The 24,730-nt window shown below is 39.4% G+C and overlaps 1 protein-coding gene across 3 annotated transcripts in view; it reads left to right on the top strand.

Moving 5' to 3' along the window:
• ece1 (endothelin converting enzyme 1) overlaps window positions 1-24,730 on the top strand; it is a 318,704-nt gene that overhangs the window by 235,964 nt on the left and 58,010 nt on the right. For all 3 annotated transcript variants that reach the window (XM_028807767.2, XM_028807769.2, XM_051930374.1), the window contains 5 exons: window positions 4,036-4,248; window positions 8,323-8,447; window positions 16,962-17,108; window positions 17,339-17,404; window positions 18,475-18,663. In XM_028807767.2, coding sequence (XP_028663600.2) covers window positions 4,036-4,248; window positions 8,323-8,447; window positions 16,962-17,108; window positions 17,339-17,404; window positions 18,475-18,663 — 740 coding nt within the window. The remainder of the gene's footprint in view (window positions 1-4,035; window positions 4,249-8,322; window positions 8,448-16,961; window positions 17,109-17,338; window positions 17,405-18,474; window positions 18,664-24,730) is intronic.

Below are 24,730 nucleotides of genomic sequence, written 5' to 3'. Positions count from 1 at the left end.
GATAGATAGATAGATAGATAGATAGATAGATAGATAGATAGATAGATAGATAGATAGATAGATAGATAGATAGATAGATAGATAGATAGATAGATAGATAGATAGATAGATAGATAGATAGATAGATAGATAGATAGATAGATAGATAGATAGATAGATAGATAGATACTTTATTAATCCCAATGGGAAATTCACATTCTTCAGCAGCAGCATATTGATACAATAAATAATATTAAATTAAAGAAAGATAATAATGCAGGTGAAAAACAGACAATAACTATGTATAATGTTAAATGTTAACGTTTACCCACCCGGGTGGAATTGAAGAGTCGCATAGTTTGGGGGAGGAACGATCTCCTCAGTCTGTCAGTGGAGCAGGACAGTGACAGCAGTCTGTCGCTGAAGCTGCTCTTCTGTCTGGAGATGATACTATTTAGTGGATTCTCCATAATTGATAGGAGCCTGCTGAGCGCCTTTCGCTCTGCCACTGATGTTAAACTGTCCAGCTCCATGCCAACAATAGAGCTTGCCTTCCTCACCACTTTGTCCAGGCATGAGGTGTCTTTCCTCTTAATGCTGCCTCCCTAGCACACCACTGCGTAGAAGAGGGCGTTTGCCACAACTGTCTGATAGAACATCTGCAGCATCTTATTGCAGATGTTGAAGGACACTAGCCTTCTAAGGAAGTATAACCAGCTCTGTCCTTTCTTGCACAGCGCATCAGTATTGGCAGTCCAGTCTAATTTATCATCCAGCTGCACTCCCAGATATTTATAGGTCTGCACCATCTGCACATAGTCACCTTTGATGATCACGGGGTTATGAGGGGTCTAGGCCTCCTAAAATCCACCACCAGCTCCTTGGTTTTGCTGGTGTTCAGTTGTAGGTGGTTTGAGTCGCACCATTTAACAAAGTCCTTGATTAGGTCCCTATACTCCTCCTCCTGCCCATTCCTGATGCAGCCCACGATAGCAGTGTCATCAGCGAACTTTTGCACATGGCAGGACTCCGAGTTGTATTGGAAGTCCGATGTATATAGGCTGAACAGGACCAGAGAAAGTACAGTCCCCTGTGGCGCTCCTGTGTTGCTGACCACAATGTCAGACGTGCAGTTCCCAAGACGCACATACTGAGGTCTGTCTTTAAGATAGTCCACGATCCATGCCACTAGGTATGAATCTAATCCCATCTCTGTCAGCTTGTCCCTAAGGAGCAGAGGTTGGATTGTGTTGAAGGCGCTAGAGAAGTCTAGAAACATAATTCTTACAGCACCACTGCCTCTGTCCAAGTGAGAGAGGGATCGGTGTAGCATATAGATGATGGCATCCTCCGCTCCCACCTTCTCCTGATATGCAAACTGCAGAGGGTCAAGGGCGTGTTGAATCTGTGGCCTAAGGTGATGAAGCAGCAGCCTCTCCATGGTCTTCATCACATGTGATGTCAGAGCAACAGGCCGAAAGTCATTCAGCTCACTAGGACGTGATACCTTTGGGACTGGGGTGATATAAGATGTTTTCCAAAGCCTTGGAACTCTCCCCTGTTGCAGGCTCAGGTTGAAGATGCGCTGTAGAGGACCCCCCAGCTCCGATGCACAGACCTTCAGCAGTCGTGGCGATACTCCATCTGGACCCGCTACTTTGCTGGCACGAAGTCTCCTCAGCTCTCTGCTCACTTGTGCTGTTGTAATTATGGGTGGGGATGTCTCTCCTATGCTGGTATCAGCAGAAGGATGTGTGGAGGGTGTAGTACTCCGAAGTGAGAGTGAGAGTGGGTTAGGGTGGTCAAACCTGTTAAAGAAGTTGTTCATTTGGTTTGCTCTCTTCACGTCTCTCTCGATGGTGGTACCCCGTTTCGAGCTGCAGCCAGTGATGATCTTCATCCCATCCCACACTTCCTTCATGCTGTTATTCTGCAACTTCTGCTCCAGCTTTCTCCTGTACTGCTCCTTCGCCGCCCTGAGCTGGACTCGGAGTTCCTTCTGCACACGCTTGAGCTCATGCTGATCACCATCTTTAAAAGCCCTTTTCTTCTGGTTCAAAAGGCCCTTGATGTCACTTGTAATCCATGGCTTGTTGTTAGCATAGCAGCGTACAGTTCTTACTGGAACTACAATGTCCATACAGAAGTTGATGTAGTCAGTAGTACAGTCAACAACTTCATCAATGTTCTCACTATCAGATCCCTGCAGGATATCCTAGTCTGTAGTTCCAAAACATTCTCTCAGAGTATTCTCAGCCTCCGGGGTCCACTTCCTGAATGATCGTGTGGTTACAGGTAGGACTCTCATTTTTGGTTTGTACTGAGGCTGAAGCAGAACCAGGTTATGATCTGCTTTCCCAAGCGCAGGCAGCGGGGTGGCACTGTATGCGTCTTTAACGTTTGCATACAGTAAATCAATAGTCTTATTTCCCCGGGTGTTACAGTCCACATACTGGGAGAATGTAGGTAATGTTTTGTCCAGCGTCACATGGTTAAAGTCTCCAGCGATTAGCACAAGCGCCTCAGAGTGCTGCGTTTGTAACTTAGCAACAGCAGAATGGATGATGTCACTCGCTGACTCCACATCCGCCCGAGGAGGAATATACACGATGACAACAATGACGTGTCCAAACTCTCTGGGCAAGTAATAGGTACGTAAACTTAACGTTACTTCAGTAACTTGGCATTTGCAGTCATGAGCATTTCTCTTAATGTATACCTTGACTATATTAAAAAATTGTTAAAATATTGTTGTTCATATTTGTTGTATCAGATCCACTGCCCTGTATGGATATCACAAGTGAGAATGCCAGTATAATGTGCTCAGAGCCTAGCATCATGCATTATTAATAAACTCTGGATCATGCACAATATAAAACTTCTTCTTCTTCTTTTGGCTGCTCCTGTTAGGGGTCACCACAGCGAATCATCTACCTTTCTGTCCTCTACATCTTGTTCTGTTACACCCATCACCTGCATGTCCTCTCTCACCACATCCATAAACCTTCTCTTAGGCCTTCCTCTTTTCCTTTTGCCTGGCAGCTCTATTCTTAGCATCTTTCTCCCAATATACTCATCATCTCTCCTCTGCACATGTCCAAACCAAGCACAATATAAAACTGACATTACATTACATTTCAATTGCATTCCTGTATTAGCATAGCATTTTACTAGATGTCATAGCATAAAGTATTTCAGTTTATACATTTTTATTTTATTTTAAACAAACCATTTTCTTATCCGTACATACGTACAGTAACTGTTCACATCCAAAACTGATTTTCATATGAAGTTTTCAATTAATTTTTCTCTGCCTATGGGCAATTTCGGCTGTTTACACATTTTAAAAGCCTAATTTTCAAAGCTCCACATTCAGGTTGTGTAGTAATGTACTTCTCTCACTTCACACTCTCTGTATCCATAATGAAAAAGAATCCTATGGTGTAAATTTTGTATAATACCGCCATTCATATTTTTTTTATTTTCTATCTTACAGTATAATCTTCTGATTAGTTCCATATTTTTAATACATTATTTTTGTATGTAATGTGGATGGCGCAGTGGTATTACTGCTGCCTCACAGTAAGTAGGCCAGGGTTCATGTCCTAGGTCCTCCCTGCATGGAACTTGCATGTTCTCTGCATGAGTTTCCTGCGGGTGCTTAAGTGTCCTCCAACTGTCCAAAGACATGAAGGTTAGGTAAATTGGTGATTTGGTTTGTGGGTGTGTGTCCTGCGACAGACTGATACCCATTCCAGGGTTTGTTCCTGCCTTGTGCCCTGTGCTAACTGGGATACACTCCAGCCTCCAACTGCAAATCTGGTCTGGATTAAATGGGTTAGAAAATTACCTTACATGTATTTGAATCATATGCCCTCTGTTCAAAGCTGCTAACTCATTTGCTAGATGTTATACTGTTCGTAAACAATTATGACAACATTTTAAGGTACAACACTCTCTTCCACAGCACAATATGTAGATACCTTCTCTTCTGCCCTGGAAGTCTTTGTCTAGAATTCCTTCAATAATAATAATTCTGTTTTTGTCTTATTTCAGCACACTCCAGGCTTTGCTTGTCAGAGTCCTGCATCACCGTGTCCAGCTCCATACTGGCGTCTTTGGATCGCTCTGTGAACCCCTGTGAGGACTTCTACTCCTATGCGTGTGGTGGATGGGTGAAGAGCAAGCCACTCCCTGATGGCCACTCTCGCTGGGGAACCTTTAACAACCTTTGGGAGCACAACCAGGCAATAATGAAGCATCTTTTAGGTAAGTGATGGCAGGGAACCCATCGTACACAGCTCTAATTTCATTAACAATGTGTAGCAGTTAAATGTATTAAGAAATAAAAATGAATTGGTACAGTTCCTTTTTAAGCCTTCCATTCCACTCAAGCTTGATTGACACATACAAAACATATCCACTTTGAAACTTCATGAATTAAGACCACCATCTACAGCACAAGAAATTCTCAAGTAATTCTTTAAATCCACATTTTGTCATGGTAGCTGCAACAGTTTGTGTAGCTGATGTTTATGCAGACTCACATTAAATGGAGATGTTATCTTTCACATCAATGGAAATATGACACATTCGTCACAGGAGACTAATGTAAATATCATTGTAATCTGTCTTATAAAAATAAGATGCACTTTGAAATAAAGTGTTCTTTATTTTCGACATTGACGCACCATTGACTGTACTTGTACAGACATGGACAAATATTTTGGTTACCCCTCCATGGAAAAAGAAGAACCCACAATTGTCTCTGAAACTGATCAAATTAATCGCTACTCATCATTGTTTATTGCATATTTAATAACAATCAGAGTTTGTTTAAGAGTTTTGATTCAACAGAATATTTCAAATAATAACACAAATGAAAATGACATGGAGAAAAATGATGAGACCCTTAACCTAATATTTGGCTGCACAATCCTTAGAGGCCATCACTGCAAACAAGCAATTCCTGGAGCTCTCCATGAGTCTTCTGCAGCTTTCCACAGGTAGTTTGGCCCACTCTTCCTGAGCAAACTGCTTCAGCTGTGTCAGATGGGGTCTTCTCCAACTGTATGTTTCAGTTCTTTCCACAGATGCTCGGCAGGATTCACGTCAGAGCTCATAGAAGGCCACGTCAGAATAGTCCAATGTTTTGTTCTTAGCCATTCTTGGTGCTTTTAAGCTCTGTACGTTTTGGCTCATTATCCTGTTGGAGGATCCATAACTTGAGACTGAGACAGAGCTTTCTGACACTGGGCAGTACAGTTCGCTCCACAATTTCTTGAGATTTCATTGCTTCTTGCGCAGACTCAAGGCACCCCCTACTAGCAAAACAGCCCCAAAACATAACCAAGCTTCCTCCATGTTTCACAGTAGGTATGATGTTCTTTTTCTTGAAAGCTTCATTTTTTCATCTGTGGATGTAGAGCTGACATGACTTGCCAGAAAGCTCTAGTTTTGTCTCATGTGTCAAAAGGACATTTTCCCAGAAGCATTGTGGCTCGTCACATTCAAATCACCTTAATAATACTACTTCATATATAGCTTCTGCTTCTTGATTTATATTTTGTTGAATAACAACAAAATGAAATTCTGTTATGTGCTATTCATCACTTGAGGATAGGTTTATCTAATTTCAGGATTGCTAAAGCCCACCAAATGTATACTGTATTTCTATTAATTTCAGAGGCCAAGGAAAAGATTGTAAAAATTTAAAAGCAAGTCCAAGGCCAATATTTATCAAGCGTCTCAAAATTACTCCTAGAAATTGCACTAAAAGTTGGTCTAAAATACAAATGTATCCTACCTCAGATTATTACATGAGAAGCATTTATGAAGCGTCCCACTCATACTCCCAGCTTTGAGAATGAAAGACGTCACATTTTCACGGCCACCCAAACCACAAAGTGGTACTCATGATGATGTTTTGTAGTTTCCTTGGAAATCATGATGAGTAATAACAATATTAAAAGGAGAAGTAAGATAAGGTGTTGCACTAAGAATAACATCAAACATAATATTGTAATGAGTACAGATATGGAAAGAATGAGACACACACATTGAATAAAAGTTAAGCCCAATAACTGGCAAGTTTATTTAACAATGAATGATCCACAGCTGTGCTTTCAGAAGAATCACCTTCCAACTGTTATGGCCACAAGAAGTGCCATGTAAAATACAGATTACTGAAACTAGCCTCTGCTATAAGCCACATTCACTATTTCAATATATAGTGGTGTGCCTGTGCCTGTCTCCATGATCTCCACTTATCTTCTCCAAGGCTCTATTTACCTCCCCCTGCCTTGTTGAACATTCCCAGGCTTGTAAAATGTAATTCAAATGTTCCAGGGGTTCATGGAATGCCATGCTCAGCATACCTGTGTGACTTTTTGTTGTCAATCACCCATGCTGCCCCACTTATCTGCAGTGTAATATACTGGCTATACTATACAGTTTGTAGCCATGAGCAGGAATGTATTGATACTGTGATATTGCATATCCATGTTCATCCACACTTGAGGAAATGGTCTTGTTTGGACATGATTGAAAGGTGACATAACCATCCTGAAAAGAAGCATTCTGAAATAAATATGGAGGTTGGGAGCATGCACTGACCCACCAGACAGCCAACCACCTCAGGTTTCCCAAGCACAGCTGTGCAACAGGTGACACCTCGGCACCACACTAGTTTTGAATGGAATGGACCAGTGTGAGGTTTTTTTTTACAGTGGCTGGAGTGCCAATCCTGCTAACAATCCTCAAGTTTTTCCTGCACATTGGAGGACCTGCTTGCAGGTTAACGTCATACCCAGGATGCAGCAATTCCTTGCTCAAGGGCCCAATGGAGTGGAATCACTTCTGACATTTACAGGATTCAAACCAGCAACCTTCTGATTGCCAGCACAGATCCTTAGCCACAGGACCACCACTCCACCCAGCATTAAAAGAGCCATTTGGAAATGGTCTGTTCAGAAAAGCCCATTGTTAAATAAAAACAATCTTAAAAATTAAGGCCATTTTGAAATAAAACCTACAATATATTTAATATTTAAAATTTAATACAGGGTGGTACAGGGAAACGGGAAATTTTTAAACTAGGTGTTGGCGACCCTGGAGCGTCAGCAGTTGTTTGAACCCAATGTGACTTCGTTTAGAACCCCTTGCCATTGGTTATAATGGAGCAGTGGAGTGGTGCGCAATGAGTGTTCGCTGTGAAAGCCTTTTATAAGAATGGTGATAGTGTGACTGCTGCGCAAAAGGGAATTTTGGTGTCATTTCCAGTTAGGATGTCATGATCGTGTCCCGTCTGCTCATGCGATTACAACATGGGTGCGTAATTTTGAATAAACGGGTTCAACCTTAAAAAAGAAGTCCCCAAGTTGAGCCACTTCACATACTGCCCGAAAATCAATGCCAGCTATTCGACGATTGGAAGGCACGTCATTTCATGCAATGGTGACATTCCATGGCCTCCGAGATCCCCAGATTTCTCTGTTTGTGATTTTTTCTGTGTGGACATCTTAAAAGCCAAGTGTACCACACACGTCCTGCAACCATTGTTGAACTAAAAAGGAGGACTGATGAGGAAATCGCTGGCATTCCTCTTGACATGTCACATCGAGCAATGCAGAATTTCCACAACAGACTGTCAGAATGTGTACGGAGAAATGGACCACACCTTCATGATGTTTTCTTAAGAACATAAAATGAATATTGAATGAATATTGATTACCATCATTAACTGCATATCCTGTACAATACATTTCATCATTAAATGTATTTTGTAATGTGTTTATTCGTGCATTGAATGTCAATTAAAAATTTCCAATTTTCCAGCACCACCTTGTATAACTACATTTTTAAAACAAAGACATAAAATTGTATTTAAAATTCTGCATTTTTTCACAGTTTAATGACTGCTTTACCTATATTGCTATGCTTTTCCATATTATTTATTATTTCATAATCATCATTTTTTCAATTTTAGTACAAATGTTTTTCCTTACAATAACAGGCAATTTATTAAGGTTCAAATATTACTCCTAAACTTTGAATTGTGGGTGAACTACTCCATTGACTGTCCCTTGTCGGTGTTAAGTAAGTATTGTGGGTTTTACCTCATTAGAAGGAAAGAAAAAAAAGTGGTTATAAAAGTTTCACAAAATTTGAGATTAGAGGCAGATTTAATTGTAATAATAATAAGTATTATTTACATTTGCAGCATGTAGCACTTTTGTCTCAAAGTCGAAGTGCTCAATGGATTGAACCTTAGTGACAAGCATTAAGAAGTAAATGTGATTGAGATCCAGCCTTTCCTGTAACATGCTTCTTTATTCTTGGCAGAGAATACAACTATGAATGGAACAAGTGAGGCAGAGCGCAAAGCCCAAAGGTATTTTCAGTCCTGCATGAACGAACAGAAGATAGAAGAACTGGGAGCCAAACCTCTAATTAGACTTATTAACGAGGTAAATCTGCAGCTGGAATGAATTGCTCTCTGGCTTAATACGTATCTGAACACAGACCTCGCCGTGATGCTGTAGTTCAGGACCATATGAACTCTAATTAATATTCTGAAAGTTTTTAATGTGGTATCCATTATAAATTGCAACAGAAACAGCCTTGGTCAACTAAACGCTGCTGATTCTGGACTACTACGCAATTTTATCCTTCCAGATCCCAGTTCACCATTCAGACTAATTTTAAATGTCTCTCTTCTTAAAGTGTTACTGGTATCGCTTATTCATCGTTGCAGACATACTTGACTAACAGATTTCAATTTATTCGGTTGAAAAACTGTGCTTCTCACCATCCATTAGTTCACCAAATTGTGCTTCAGAGATTAGTACCTGACCTGATTATGGCTCAATTATGTATCACCATGTAGGTTTGTGCGATTTTTGCAAAAAAATTATATCTTGATATTTTCTGAGACTTTGATGATAATGACAATTAGATGATATTTTGCATCCTTTAAAAATGTGTTTATGAAAGTCTTACTGATCCAGCTTGGTCTTGGTTATCGGATATTAAATGTAGCTTAATCATGAGATTAATGGAGGCAACAGTCTTATTTATTTACTTAAAACAGAGATAAACTAACACAAAAATATTAAAATCACCAGTCAAAGTATTAGTGAGATCAAACAGTGCAATTATGAGTAAACCATTTCAAAGTGGCTGCAGGCTTCCACGAAGACCAACACAACTATTCTAATGAGAACATTTTAAACAGGCACTTACCCTAAACAAGATATGAATCCAAAGGGAATAAAATACTAATCATAATTGAACTACAGGGCATGAACATTACAGTCTGGATAAACATAAACTGCTCTGCTTTAAGGTGAATTGTGCACCATACAAACAAGAACAAAAACCTAACATACTGTACTATAGTGTAAAAATCCAAGGTTCTGTCAAATACTGCACAGAAAAGAAAAACTATAGCTTTTATAAGCAAGTTCTGTCATAAATTACACAAAGATAAAAAAAAACCTATAATATTTTTAAACAAATGACTAACTTCAAGTTCTGTCCAGTATTGCACAAAGATGTCAGAAAATAAAGCAATTGTAAAATTCTACTGAGGACACTTCAAGTTGTGTGACAGAAACACCAGCTTGTCCACAGTATCTGACTTCAGAGCAGCATAGTTACTTGTTACAACGTTTCCTCCGGTGCTGAAGACCCTCAGAAGGGCTGCTTGAAGTAGGAATGCACAGGTACTTTTTTGCAAGCATCCCCACTTTGGGGAAATGTACTTCTTGTATTTGCAACCACTCAGGTGGACTTACATCCGTGTCCACGTCTGGTATCATCAAGTAGCTTGTGATCTCTTTTTCAATGGCAGTGTGCAGTGACTCACCTGCTGTGAATTCCTGTGTGTTTTTGAAATAGCTGCCAAAAGACTTCTTTTTCGTTTTCACCCAGCCATGGTTGGTTCAGATGTATACATTGGTTTAAATAGGACGATTGGGATTTACAGGTGGGCACAGCATCTCCATTCTGCTTCATTATTGCTTTAACATTGTTGTTATTATTGTACATACTTTATACATGAGTCAGGGCAGGATGGAGTGTGGTAAGGAAGCAGGGATCTATGCGAGTGTTTGAAATAATGAAGGAAAAAAAATGTGCTTAGAAATACGCAATGTTATTTGTTCAAACAGATTTTTTTTTTTTTGCATGACACCTACGGGGTTCTGTACTACTGGCACACTGACCGTGCATGCGTATGCATCACTTTGTGGACGTGCAGTAGACTATTCTGTTAGGTTACATGAGACAGTGATTGCGTGGACTCTCAAGGTGTGTTTTTGATTGTTTTTTGCAAAGTGAGTGACATACTCGATAATTTCAGCTTGCACATCGTTAAAACAACAATTAAGATATTGTTGTAGTTGGTACTTATCGTTCACTCCAATCACCATGATGTTCACATTTATTTTAATGCTGAGAATATTCAGCTTTTATACAGAATTTCTGCCATTCCCAGTGAAGCTTATTCTGCTTCCACTCTGCTTAGTTGTCTCCATCAATATAACTGATAAGTGATAACTCATCCTCTCCTGAAGCTTAACAAATCTTTAATTCTTCGTAAAGTTTCAAAAGTTACTATGCTAATATTTGTCAACTATCACATCTGGATTGTTGGCACTCCTATTCCAGTGTGCTCTGGAGTCATTTTGGTGTTATTTTTGACTGTTCTATAGAACTTTTAATTCTGTACCTCTTGTTGCTTTTTTCAAACTCCATAAAATGCCATGACTTCATAATCTCACTGTCCCACTTTGCAGCAATTCATACACTTTTTAATTTAAAGTTAGACTTATCTTATTAATAATAATCCTAATTATACCGAGCACTGCACTTGTAGAAACCAGAAGCAGAATTGTTTTACTCCTAACCTAACCCGAATTACTCCTTTGGAGATGTTTGTTGTGGCCTTTCCCTTGCCCCTTCCCTAACCTTAAAAATTGTCATATCAGCCCTAATGTTAAAATTGTGATATGGGTCCTGATGTTAATATTTGAACCCTGGGCTCTTACTAACCAAAGACATGGCTGGATTAAAAGCATTTAGACAGGCTGCTCCCACCCCTATTCTAAACCTTAAGGCCCGTAAACAACAACCCTGATGTTAAAAGTTTAATGGGAGGCCCTGATGTTAATCAGTGTTTTATAATTATTTATTTATACCTACCCCTATCCATCCATCCATCCATTTTCCAACCCGCTATATTCCTAACTACAGGGTCACGGGGGTCTGCTGGAGCCAATCCCAGCCAACACAGGGCAGGAACCAATCCCGGGCAGGGTGCCAACCCACCGCAGGACACACACAAACACACCCACACACCAAGCACACACTAGGGCCAATTTAGAATCGCCAATCCACAGGGCGCACACACACGGGACAATTTTGGATTGCCAATGCACCTAACCTGCATGTCTTTGGACTATGGGAGGAAACTGGAGCGCCCGGAGGAAAGCCACACAAACACGGGGAGAACATGCAAACTCCACGCAGGGAGGACCCAGGAAGCGAACCCAGGTCCCCAGGTCTCCCAACTGCGAGGCAGCAGCGCTACCCACTGCGCCACCGTGCCGCCCCTACCTACTCCCTACTACTTTACTAAACTTAAAATCACTAACCCTAGCCCTAATTTTAAAGTAACCCTAATGTTAATTTAATATTGGGTGCCTAAAATTAACCCTAGAACTCCAAAAATAATACCTTTTTTTGAAAAAAATATTTTGTATAGTGCCTTACACTATAAGGAGTATAGCTTTTAATTAATTTATTCTTAAGGTTTTTATAGATCTGAATAGTTTTAAAATTTATTTATTGAGCAGATCTTAAAAAAACAGTATTTTCAGAATTATTGATAGAAGCAATTTATTCTCCTGATAAGGGATATTTTAGGGCATTTATTAATTAATTAATTAATTTATTTATTTATTTATTCATTCTATAGATTTTAAAGTGTAAAAGGTATTTTATACAACTGTATGAACACTGAGATATAAAATAGCTTCTATACGGAAACTAAGTGTGCCAGAGCATGCCTTTATGGCCTGATCTCTTCATTCTCTCCTAACCTAATAATAATAAATTTTGTTTATAACGTGCCTTTCATAGCCCAAGAATGCAACGCAAGCATAGCAAAATAGTTTAAAATACATAAAAAGACAGCAGAAAAAAGTAACGAAACAGAATATACAAAGACTTGTCAAACAGATATGTTTTAAATCTGTTTAACTCAAGTTCATTTCCAAAGCACCTCCTTTTGAGGCCCCCTCATATATGCAGCATCTCCTCTAAAATTACAAACCATCTCATTCACTTTGCTCCTTATCTTCTGACCTTTATGTCATCCCTCAGTCCTCCTCTCCTCATAGGGTCATTCTTTAGTTCCTCAGCTCTATAATTCACTACATCTTCGTAATCGTTTTCTACATTTAATTTTCCTCTTTAAAAAAAAATAAAACCTGTTCAAACTTGTGCTTTCTCCATGAAACATCTCTTATAACTCGTTCAGTTTTTATTTTTAATTTCAAATTGTTATTTTGACTCGTTTTTATTGTATTTTATTTTACCATATGTATATGTAATATATGCAGTATCTAAATGTGTATGCAGTGCTTTTTTTGTAAACAAAAAGGTGGCGGTACACAAATGTTGTGTTTGGATCAAGGTTGAGGTACTGTGACACAGTGGTAATGCTGCTGCCTTGCAGTTAGGAGAACATGACTTTGTGTCTCAAAGCATAAATGTAGAGAATTATTATTATTATATGGAGGCCGAGACTCCTAGCGCTGCATGTTTTGTTTATTTGGTGAAACACGGTGTTTAAAATTGACAAATCGTCAAGTGTACCATACTGCATAATAAAATTACTAACACAAAGAATTTCCGAAATCGAAGAATATCAACTGCAACTTAATAACGAGCTCTACATTCTACAAAAAAATGTTATGTAGTCCCACAAAGCAATCAATTGCTTAATCTGATTGAGTTTTAAGGAAAATTCCAAACTTTTTGCACGTTTTCATCAAATACAGTCTTCATAATTCATTCTTTGCTTTGAGGGTCAATGGCTGATCAGCGTTCTCGTACCAGCAATTATTAACATATCTCGCAGGATCGAACCGTGTGAGTGGAGGGCCAACCAGTCGTATGAAGAGAGAAGTGTGGATACCGTGCTTGTCAGTAACGAGGCTCTCATTGGAGTAACAACTAAATTCATTTGCAAAAACCCACCTTCGCATTTACTTGATGAAACACATGAAACTAACAGCAGTTTTTTGGACTGTGTTTTTGATGAGGTACTGACGAAATCCATGATACTGTATGTCTCCTTCGGATAACTGTAGACCAATTGTCTCGGTTGAGGTGCCAGTACTGTACCCACGCATACTGTCACAAGAAAAGCCCTGCGAGTATTATAGTCAAGTGAGATATAACATGAGTCTAGAAACTGTTGGGGTGCCAACCGTGTCACCCGTTGTAATAATGGTGCTGGCAAAGCAAATATAAACAGCACTAAATAGTGACAACATTGTATGCAGCAGTTCCTTCACTAACTCGTTTAACACTAGAATTACCAGAGCCTACGAAAAAACTCATAGATCCGTCCCTCTTTAAATCACTTCACACTTCTCCATCAGCGTCTTTTGTCCTGTAAATGTGTTGATAAGCAGCAAGCAGCCTACTATCACATCCCCCACCGCCGCACAGTTTTCTCAGCTCAAGTCTGTTTACCTGCGTGTCAGTTGCTTAGAGTTGTATAGAGTGAGAAGTCAAGCAAAATGACACCTTTTATAAATACTATATTGTTATTTGGAACACATGCATTTCATGTGTGTTCCATGTCTGCAATGATCTATGTAAACACATTGTTAAAACAGAAACGTTTTTCATGTTTTACTAATAATTGACAAAATGTAGACATGAAGTTTATAATGTGTGAAGCCCGAAGTCCAAATATCAAAGAAACACTTTCACAAAAGGTACAAATATAACAGAACAAATGCGCTCAGTCAGTCTGTAACAGCCGGTGTAAATGTGTGCTACTTGTAAAGGTTAGCTTTGTTTTTTTTTTTATTCAGTTTCATTCTCTGTCGCATTCACGACTGGAGTTCATGACTGGAGTATGTGAATTTCCCCTTTGGATTAATAAAGTATCTATCTATCTATCTATCTATCTATCTATCTATCTATCTATCTATCTATCTATCTATCTATCTATCTATCTATCTATCTATCTATCTATCTATCTATCTATCTATAGCACCTTTCCTATCTATCTCACCCTGAGCCCCCACCTAAAACAATGCTGTTTTCACATAAAGACGTGCTATAGCTCGCATTTTATTTATTTGGATCACATAAAGACGTGCTATAGCTTGAATGTTATTTATTTCGCCAACGCTACACCTTACAGATCTAAACACTAACGTGGTGTATGTGCCCAAAAAAAGTCTAACTGCATTCTCGTACCATTGCTCGCGTACTAAAATGTCAGCAGGTATTTTTTGTGACATTACACGTGTAATTTGTGAGCATGTCTTTGACAATCAAACAGAGGAGCTCTGCAGTTCACTTGTGACTTTATGCTGTAGATCTGGCTCTTTCATACAAAGGACGGTGCATGTGCCCAAAACATTAACATTTATATGTTACTTACATAAAAGCCAGAGCTAATGTTATTTACCTATTTACCTTGAGTTATTTACTTACATGACGAGGGTTCTACATCGGATGAAGAATGTACTTTTGCCATCGCTGTACTTTGTATATGTAGATCTACAGCGTAAAGTCACGAGTGCAGAGCTTCCCATGTACATATACAAAGTACAGCGATGGCAAAAGTGCATTTTTGATCCGATGTAGAATCATCGGCATGAGTTGAGTGTACCTCTGTTATAGCGCGTCTATGTGAAAACAGCAGTGTCAAATGAGTGGGGAGCGGGGCGGGGAGTTGGGAACATGAACGCGGCTGAGAGAATAACAGAATAGAAAAAAACAAAGCTAACCTTTACAAGTATCATAAATTACACCGGCTGTTACAGACTGGAATCAAATGTATGTTTTTATTCTAAAATAGTAAGAATACGAGCAGCTCAGTTCTCAAAACGGACTCGCCCGGGATCGAACTCGTGAAGCTTTGATTACCAGTCAATAGCTGATACCATTGCACCACCGAAGCTCTCGTAGCAAATGCGTGTCAATATCACAGGTAAACTCAGGTTGTTTTGCTGCAGTTATATTTTTGAATAAAAGCACATTTGTTCTGTTATATTTGTACCTTTTGTGAAAGTGTTTGATATTTGGAATTCAGGCTTCACACATTATATACTTCATGTCTACATTTTGTCAATTATTACTAAAACATGAAAAACGTTTCTGTTTTAACGATGTGTTTACTGTACATAGATTGCTGTAGACACGGAACACACATGAAATGCATGTGTTCCAAATAATGATATAGTTTTTATAAAAGGTGTCATTTTGCTTGGCTTCTCACTCTATACAACTCTAAGCAACTGACACGCAGGTAAACAGACTTCAGCTGAAAAAACTGTGTGCGGGGTGGGGGATGAGATAGCAGGCTGTTTGCTGTTTGCTGCTTATCGACACATTTACAGGACAAAAGACGCTGAGTGAGAGGTGTGAAGCGATTTAAGGTGGGACGGATCTACAAGTTTTTTCGTAAGCTCTGGTAATTCTAGTGTTAAGCAGACAGTCCTACTGGGGTAGCGCTCTGTTCCGTGTTTGGCCTAATTTCAAAATGAGATGCCACCGTCCAGGAGCGCCTCAGCTTTATAGTCCCCAAGCCGGAAAGGGTGGGGTCAGTTTCCGTCATTGGCTGGCTTTTCTGAGCTGTGGATGGAGAAAGGGATGATACTGTTAGTAGTATCCCTTACCTCATATGAGCCCAGAAGGAGACCCTCTGACTCACATGTGTGCTAGTATATAAAAACAAATAATAATATTATTATTAAATATTGGACTGTTGCAGGCATTTATCTATTTAATATGTAAGCCACGTTATTCGTTTTGTTGCCATATCAGTAAGATTATTGCCCAAGGTTAAGCTCAAGGTACTGATTTAATCCCACATTAGCCAACTCTTTTCTTTCACCTGGCTTGTGGGGTGTAAAGTAGTTTTAGTAGCATTGTCACATGTACTGATCTGTCCACAGGGAGATTTTATTATGTAATAAGAAGCAATGGAGGCCCTCTTTCTAGGCAACTTTCCTTTGCATACTTTGTCAAAAGTATCTTAAAAGTACTTTTGAAGCTTTTTGTTATAAATTAAATTCCTTTAAAACTGCGCTCTGGGTAACTCAGTTATCAAAAATCATATACTATATTTGTTATGTCATTTTATTAAACTGTAAATGGTGAGTTCAAGGAAAACAGAAGTAAATGCCACATGTTTACATTGTGAAAGAAGTCACCCTAGGACACACAAAAAGATTTGAGGCAGCCACCCATATATTGTACCTAGCTGCTGCAAAGGTTAATTGAAATTGCACAGATGTGCTCAGCATGAACTGATGAGTACTGGCAAAGATGGCCGTTTTAACGGCCATCAAAGGAAGTGATGTCATGTATGGCAGAAGCGGAAGTGACGTCACTCATGGGCCCGGAACCAGAAGTGACATCTTTCTTGGGGCCAGAACCAGACATGGTGTCTTACTGCGAGTCGGAACCGGAAGTGATATCTTGTATGAGAAATCAAGCAGGTTTTCCCATGTTTGGTACGCAGTGAAAATAGAGAAAGGTTTAGTGTGCCCCGGCGCCCCCTGGCCTGGTGTGGAATTACCTTCTTTCGGTCCACTCAGCTTCCTCCTATTTGCACATGTGTGACAACATGTTTACTGAAATGAAGAGCTCTAAATGAACACCTTTCTCAGTGTGGTATACTGTATGACCAAGAGAACTATCTTAAAGTTCATTTTGCATTTCAGACTGGTGGATGGAATGTGACTGGTCCATGGAATAAAGACAATTTCCAGGAGGTCTTACAAAGAGTTTCTGCAAATTACCACACGTCTCCATTTTTCTCAATATATGTGAGCACAGACTCGAAGAACTCAAACAGCAATATCATCCAGGTAGGCTGGCAGAATGCCTGAAAGTTTCTTGTGTTTTATCACTGTGTGCTTGCATAGCATGATTGAAAATTTACGTAGGTCATAAAAAAATTGATGGTTGCAATTCATTCTGCTACCTGTCCCTGCACTTGCTGCACACAGGCATAATAAAATAAATTTGGCATAATTTAGACATGTTTTTGTCATATTCCATGTCTCCTCTAAGAAAGGTGTCTGTTTTGCTCTTGCAGATAGATCAGTCAGGATTGGGTCTTCCCTCTAGAAACTACTACCTCAATAAAACTGCCAATGAAAAGGTAGGTGTGCTGTGCTCACCGGACAGTTCTGACTCAAAGTCAAAATACTTTTTCCCAGACATACAGTATAAGGTACTGTGTGGAGTTTTATTCACTTGAAATAGTCCTCATAAATATTTGTCATTGATGGCTATTTTATGAATTAGTGTGTCAATAGTACAGAGCGTACTGTAGAGGTCCAGACTTTCCTTTTGTATAAAGTGAAATAATGCAATAACATAATTGAACATTTGTGAAGAAGGAAACTAACTTGTTGTAGTAATAGAGCACTTGGCAGTTACAAAACTTTAGATTGTTATTGTCATATAATACAGTGCTTAATTAATCCAATCTAACAAACAAGCACTAATGATCAATGACATCATGTGTAAGTTGAACCAAAATAATTAACTGGAACAGAAACAGCTCTGTAGGGACAACCAGACTAGAAAGGTGAGATGGCGGTACTGCTGAAGCACTCTGCAAATCAAAACTGGATTAGGTGGTTTAAAAATCGATCAATGTGGATAGGAGTGTTTTTTTGGCCGTAACATTTTTATAGAGCAGAAAAGTCATTTTAGTGAGCCTTTGACTTCTGTAGACATATAAAAACAACTGAATAATGTCAAGGTGGATTCTCATTTGGTGTCAAGTTACAAGTTTAAGAAAGACGCAACCTGCTTTGCTCCAAGCTACAGGTTCAGTTTTCCATCTTTTCAAACACTACTCCACATATTTTCAAAACATAATTTTCAGGAACTTTGAAAGGAATTCAATTTTATCTCATTTAATTTGAATGTGAGAGAGAAACTCTGATTTAAAGTATTTTATTCAGTGTCTTGATATGTGAGCCTGCCACTGCCAGGGTATTCTGCTCCTGTAATAAGTCATCACAGCCTTTCTGTTTTCCAACACCTTAGTAAAATCAAAGAGATGGTGCCAATATTTGGCACAAGTAAGTGTGCAGTTGGCTGCATTCATGTCAGCTATCGAAGGAAAACAATGTAAAAAAGACCACCTCTTTTTTGAGACAAGCTGTTCCAGGCTATTGTGTATATGCTCATCTAACATATAGCCGTTATTATTTGCAGGTACTGACTGCTTATCTCCACTTCATGGTGGAGCTGGGGGTACTACTTGGTGGCTCAAATGTTTCTACATGGGACCAGATGCAGAAGGTTCTGGACTTTGAGACTTCCCTTGCCAACATTACTGTGCCCCAAGAAGACAGAAGAGACGAGGAGCTAATCTACCATCAAATGCAAGCTAAGGAGTTGCAGGTCAGTCACTCCAGCTGCAATTTGTACTGACTGCACAATGGCGGCAGTAGCTTAAAATAAGATGGAATTGGAAGATGGATCGTACGGTAATATTAATTATAGTCCTAACTGGGTGGGCAAGTCTCAAATAAACGATTGTCAGGAGATATAATTGTTAACTGAGAAATATAGTAAGAATCAATAACCAGGATATTTCTTGTAGCTGAAGCCAAAATGCAAGGCATAAATCAAAATCAGATCAACAATGGTCAGGATGCGAGATAAAACTACAGACTGAGAATCATAGCAAGAGAGTCAGTAACCACAATATTTCATGTAGTCTAAGACAAAATATAAGACATACATCAAAGTCGACAAACAGAAAAGAGTTTGCACCCAGAGATGTGTTTAACAATAATAATAATGCTATTGTGATAATGACAGCACACGTTGCATACTCCCTGCCAATTAGCAACAGCTTGGCCACCCTGTGTCATAAACACCAAACAATGGCACCACCCATGATAAAAATAAATGTTGCTATATGAAGACAGTGTTGTGCTTCACAGTACACAGGAATGGAAAAAGTTGTGAGCCCCCTAAAAATTAGCCAAAAAGGAGGCCATAATCCTCATTATCGTGCCCAGATAAGGTTCATGTTTCAAGAGCCTGAGTGCATACTTCACTGGCTGGCTTCAGCCAACACTGGGCCAAATGTGGCTTTGGTTCAAAAGTGCTAAGATAATGGCTAAATGACAAAAATATTCAGAATCCCCCACAAGGAAAGGAGTTGCCATATGGCAATTGTATAAGAAAGGGCAACAGAAACAATCAACAATCAAAACAATAAAAGAGGAATTTTATTGACAAGAATAAAAAAAGATGGAAAGTATCCAAAAACTTTCACATGGTACAAAGATTTGCCTGAAAGACAATTCACATTGACCAAGTCCCAGTACAATCTCCAAAGTGCATTGTAATGAGCCACTCGAAACTCGCTTTCCCATTCTGCCTTTAGGCTGGGGGCGGGGGGTTCCTTACCAGTGAGGTAATGGGGGGAGTCCACTCACAAAACACATGAAACATAAAAGAACATAATTACACATAGAAACAAAATAAAACATAAAGATAATAAAATTAACAGAAAATACGTAATTAGACAACTAATTAAAATGAATAACGATTAATGAGGTAATGACATAAGTCTGGGAGAATCCCTGATTTAAATATAACAGACAGGACAGTATTTCAAAAACTAATGTCTTCAAAAACATCCTAATTTAAAAAAAAAAAATTCCTTGTCTTCTAAGACCCCCCCCCCCAAGATAATATCCCTATTATCCTTAGCAGCCAAGGAAAGGTTGCAGTTTATTAATTTATTTATAGCCATAGCCAGGCAATAAAGTTGTACACTAAATTGTGTTCTACTTGAACTTAATACAAAAACCAATGACGTTTACATGCTTACATTTAGGTGGTGGCCTGTGCAATGAGATCAATGTTTGAAATGCTTATATTATGTACTGAAACACATACACGGCATACTGAAATGCACCTCCCACCCACACCTCCTTGACCCAGGAATTGGATTAAGCAGTTTTGACCATGAGATTATGTGTAAAAAAATTGAATATAAATCTGTGTTTAATGAAACCTATCAGTGAAATACCAATGAAGAGATTTCTCTGTGTTGTGAGGAGACTAATGTGTGTCGTGAGCCTTTCAGTTCCACATTACATTGGAGTGCGAGTCAGACTTTTGCTCATGCATAGATGCTGCTTGGCGGGAAGTTTATGGCATAAAACACACAAATTCACAACCTTCTTGATATTTTTTGCTGCTAGAGTTCTGTTGCAGTTGTCAGTAAATGTTTGTATATAGTGTAATAGCCGTCCCCCGCGGGTCCGCCTGCATAGTAGTGAAACAGGAAAGTGAGGAGGGCCCTGCCCGGTCCCCCCACTCCTAACGTCATGCTTCCTCCTCCCCTCGGCCCACACTCTCTGTCTCAGATTAGCGCAAATATATCACTCCATATCACTGCAAGCAAACTATGATTCTTAGCGTAATGAGAGAAGTTGCAAAATCAACTGGCATGTTCAAGCAAATTATAGAAAAAAAAGATCTAAATCCGTTAAGTAGTTTTCTTGTTTGCTAGCTAAGCAGAGGTAAGGAAGACCCAGAGGCTGGCATGTGAGTGAGGAGGGCCCTTCTGCATCTCTCTTGGATTTGCGCAAATAACAACAACAATATTTATTTCTATAGTGTATTTTCATACAAATATTGTAGCTCAAAGTGCTTTACATGATGAAGAAAGAGAAAAAAAGACAAAATAAGAATTGAAATAAGAGAACACTAATTAACAGAGAATAAAAGTAAGGTCCGATGGCCAGGGAGAACAGAAAAAACAAAAAAAACTCCAGACTGCTGGAGAAAAAAAAAATCTGCAGGTGTTCTGAGGCCACGAGACCACCCAGCCGCCTCTAGGCATTCTACCTAACATCATTGACCTCAGTTAGTCCTCATTGTATTCAGGGTTCTCATGGAAGGACTTAATGATGACAGTCATGTGGACTTCTGGTCTTTAATCCATCAAAGTAGGGACATCACGGTGCTTTGATTAGGTGGTGGTGGCGCAGATCGCCAATAATAAATCAATGATATTTAACGCGATGAGAGAAGTTGCAAAATCAACCAGAATGTTCAGGTAAATTATAGAAAGAAACCTGATCTAAATCTGTTAAGTCAGCGGTTCCCAAACTGTGGTACACGCGGAGCCTTTTCAGGTGGTACGCATCGCGGTCCCTGAAATTTAATTTATCTGTGCAAAACCCTTTATGACAAGCCTGTTGTGAGCAAAAACCAATGAAACTGTTTAAATACAATAATACGTGGATTCCCAAATTTAGTGTGGTGTGAAATTTCATCATCTGAATAAATAAAACCTATTATTCGAATCAGTATTTAGTTCATTTAACGCTACCATAATTCCGTTTCGCGGAAGTCAACTTCTACTTCTTCACTGTTTGAGCTTTTGGTCACTAGATGAAAGCACAACGCCGAAAACTATTTAGTCTTCGGTAACTCTGCCTCACAGAAACCGCTCGCGTTTGTTGTTATACGTGCACTGCCACTGTATCGCATCATAGTCACTAGATCTAAGCACCATTTCGTCTTCGGTAACTGCGTCACATACAGGCTGAAGGCAGGATTTAGTTTCGGAGTGGAATTTATCAATTTATGTACATGCACAAATTTTTTCATTAATTTTATGCATAATTTCTTCCAATTCTTTAACTTTTATTCAGATTTCGGGGCGGTTGTAGTCAGTGTCGTGAATTTGCTGTATATTACCTAATTAAGAATTAATCATTCATTGCAGTACTTGCTTTTTAATTTTTTTGTTAAAAATCCGGGTGGTATGCAATGCAACTCACTTAACCTCAGGTGGTACTTGACGTCCAAAAGTTTGGGAACCCCTGTGTTAAGTAGTTCTCTCGTGAAAAGCGGACAGACAGACGGACAGACGTTGGATTTTATATATATAGAGATGAGACAAAATATCAATATACATTGTATGTATTGCCATGATCTGAGGAAGAAAATATTGGGCAAAGTGAATGAAGTTCGTTGACTATTTACTAACACAACAGGTAGTGTATTGTTTCAATACACAGTGTAAGCGATTCAGTATCTGGTGTATGTACTGTGAAGAATGAAGTAAGTTGTAAATGATTCCTATTAGTTTTGTGAGCTACTTGTATAGTCAGTGTAGCATTTTTGATACCCTAGACAACGGTGTAGATAGATAGATAGATAGATAGATAGATAGATAGATAGATAGATAGATAGATAGATAGATAGATAGATAGATAGATAGATAGATAGATAGATAGATAGATAGATAGATAGATAGATAGATAGATACTTTATTAATCCCAATGGGAAATTCACATTAGCCTACTTACGTAGGAAATTTGACGGTGATGTTCCACTTATGCAAGACGTTTTAGGAGTAAGTTTAGGAGGTGCTTTTGCACACGCAGTTCAGGGTGTGATAGACTGAAAGGGGGGGCTGGTTTACCGTTAGTGTTATGTGCATACACTGTGTATAGTGTCGATCCCCTCTCTCGTCAAGTGCGTTTGAGGCTTACTGCTTTGAGTTTAAGGAATCCAACTCCTCCTGTATTTCTTTCTCCCTCCTTGGCAGCTGAACTCAAAGAGTGTAACAACAACAAAAATGTGTTTCTTGTATAGCCTTAAATCACACAAAGGAATGCCTCAGTGGGCTTTAATAGGCTCTCTATGAAGACAAGAAAAAACTTGTAGGAAAAAAAAATTGGAAGAAATCTTAGGAAGAGTAATTCAGAGAGAGACTCCCTTCCAGGTTGGTTTTGGCATGCAGTGGGTGTCAAGAAATGGGGTAAATACAACACACAGAACAGAATACAAGTAATCCTCTTCCCAGAGCTAGATGGCCAATCTGTTATATTGCCAGGTCAGAAATACAATACCTCAGTACAAACTACTTTGTTCTTGCAAGGCGCTTCTCACCAAGTGCAGGCGTAGACAGCTGCGACTCTTAAGGCAAAATACAAGAATAGGTTACACCACTCACTAAATACACAACTACCACGTATAAGCAGGGCCGGACTGGGAAGCTCATTCAGGCCGGGAATCCCAAGTCTATCCCAGGCCACACAATATACATCAGTTTCCTTGTACAGACACAGACTCAAAAAACACCATTTGGTCTTGGAATTTGTTATGAATGAGGAGACAGTAGATTCAGCTATTACACATTGTGAAATGGACGCTGTATATTGCCCGACCCGGCACAGACTTACACAGAGGTACATGTAAAAACACAGACTTTATTCTTTCTTCAGCTGGAGGGCACGTCTTCCCTGTGAACCCTCCAGCCACAACACAGTCCCAAGCACAGTAATAACACAAACCACAACCCTTCTTCTGACACCACCACTCCTCCCAGGCAACCTCGTCCTCTTCCTCCCGATTCTGGCCCCGAGTGGTGGTTGCCGGTCCTTTTTATAACCTGTTAACCTGTTCCTGATTGCACTTCCGGGCGGGGCTGTAGAGTTGTCCAGGCTGACTCCGGGATCCATGCAGCACCCCCTGGCGGCCACCCCAGATCCCCACAGGGTTGTGGAGAACTCCATCTCCCATGGAACCCTGCAGGAAACTGAGGCACCATCGTCAGCCAGGGAGGCTGCCACCAAGCGTCTTGGGGGAGGTACTGAGGAGCCCATGGCTGCTCCCATAAGTAGAAGGGGTGTCCGGGCCAGGCATACATTTCACTCTTAAATATTAGTCTGAAGACAACCTCTGATAAAGTGTGGAACAACACTTAATAAATGCAAACACTTCATAAATAGGTTTACCATGTAGTTCTAGAATATTTATATCAAAACAAATGTGCTAAAAGCACTGAACCACAAAAGTAGTTGTCAGTGGAATCCCCAGTGCAGAGATTATGTTTGCAGTTTGAACTGGGAGTCTGGAATCTCCACAGCCGAGCCGCCGTCAGTGTCTGGATGGCAATGCTGACTACTCTTCCACAAAGTTTGAAGTTTTGGTCAAAGAAGATCACTTGGAATTCCTTCAATAGACAAAAGACTCACAAAATGTCTCAGTGCCACAGAATTCTGTCAAGCATTTTTTAAACAATGCATTTAGTAATCAAAAAGCTATGAAACATTTCATGTAGCCAATTCAGTCTCTCATCATAGCGCTAAGGTTTAACTGTCGGAGCACAAGAGACGCACTTTAAAAATATTAAAATAAAGTAAAAACGACATGTTCATTAACTAACTTATCATGAAATAAAGAACAACAGGTACATTTAAAAACACAAATCATTCCACTCACATATGTGTTTCATTAATCAAATAATAAAATAAAACATTTCGTGTAGCCTATTCAGTCACTCTGTGAGAAAAAGTGTGAATAAAACGTTAAAAATGTGACCATACGCTACACTTCATTAAAATCTGAAACAAAAATAAAACAAAGTAAACACAGTAACAAATACCAAAACCCATACAACATTCAAATATAATTCAAAGTATAT

This window comes from Erpetoichthys calabaricus, chromosome 8, assembly GCF_900747795.2.
Source record: "Erpetoichthys calabaricus chromosome 8, fErpCal1.3, whole genome shotgun sequence".
NCBI classification, from domain to species: Eukaryota; Metazoa; Chordata; class Cladistia; order Polypteriformes; family Polypteridae; genus Erpetoichthys; species Erpetoichthys calabaricus.
This window is presented reverse-complemented; position numbering and strand designations above follow the sequence as displayed.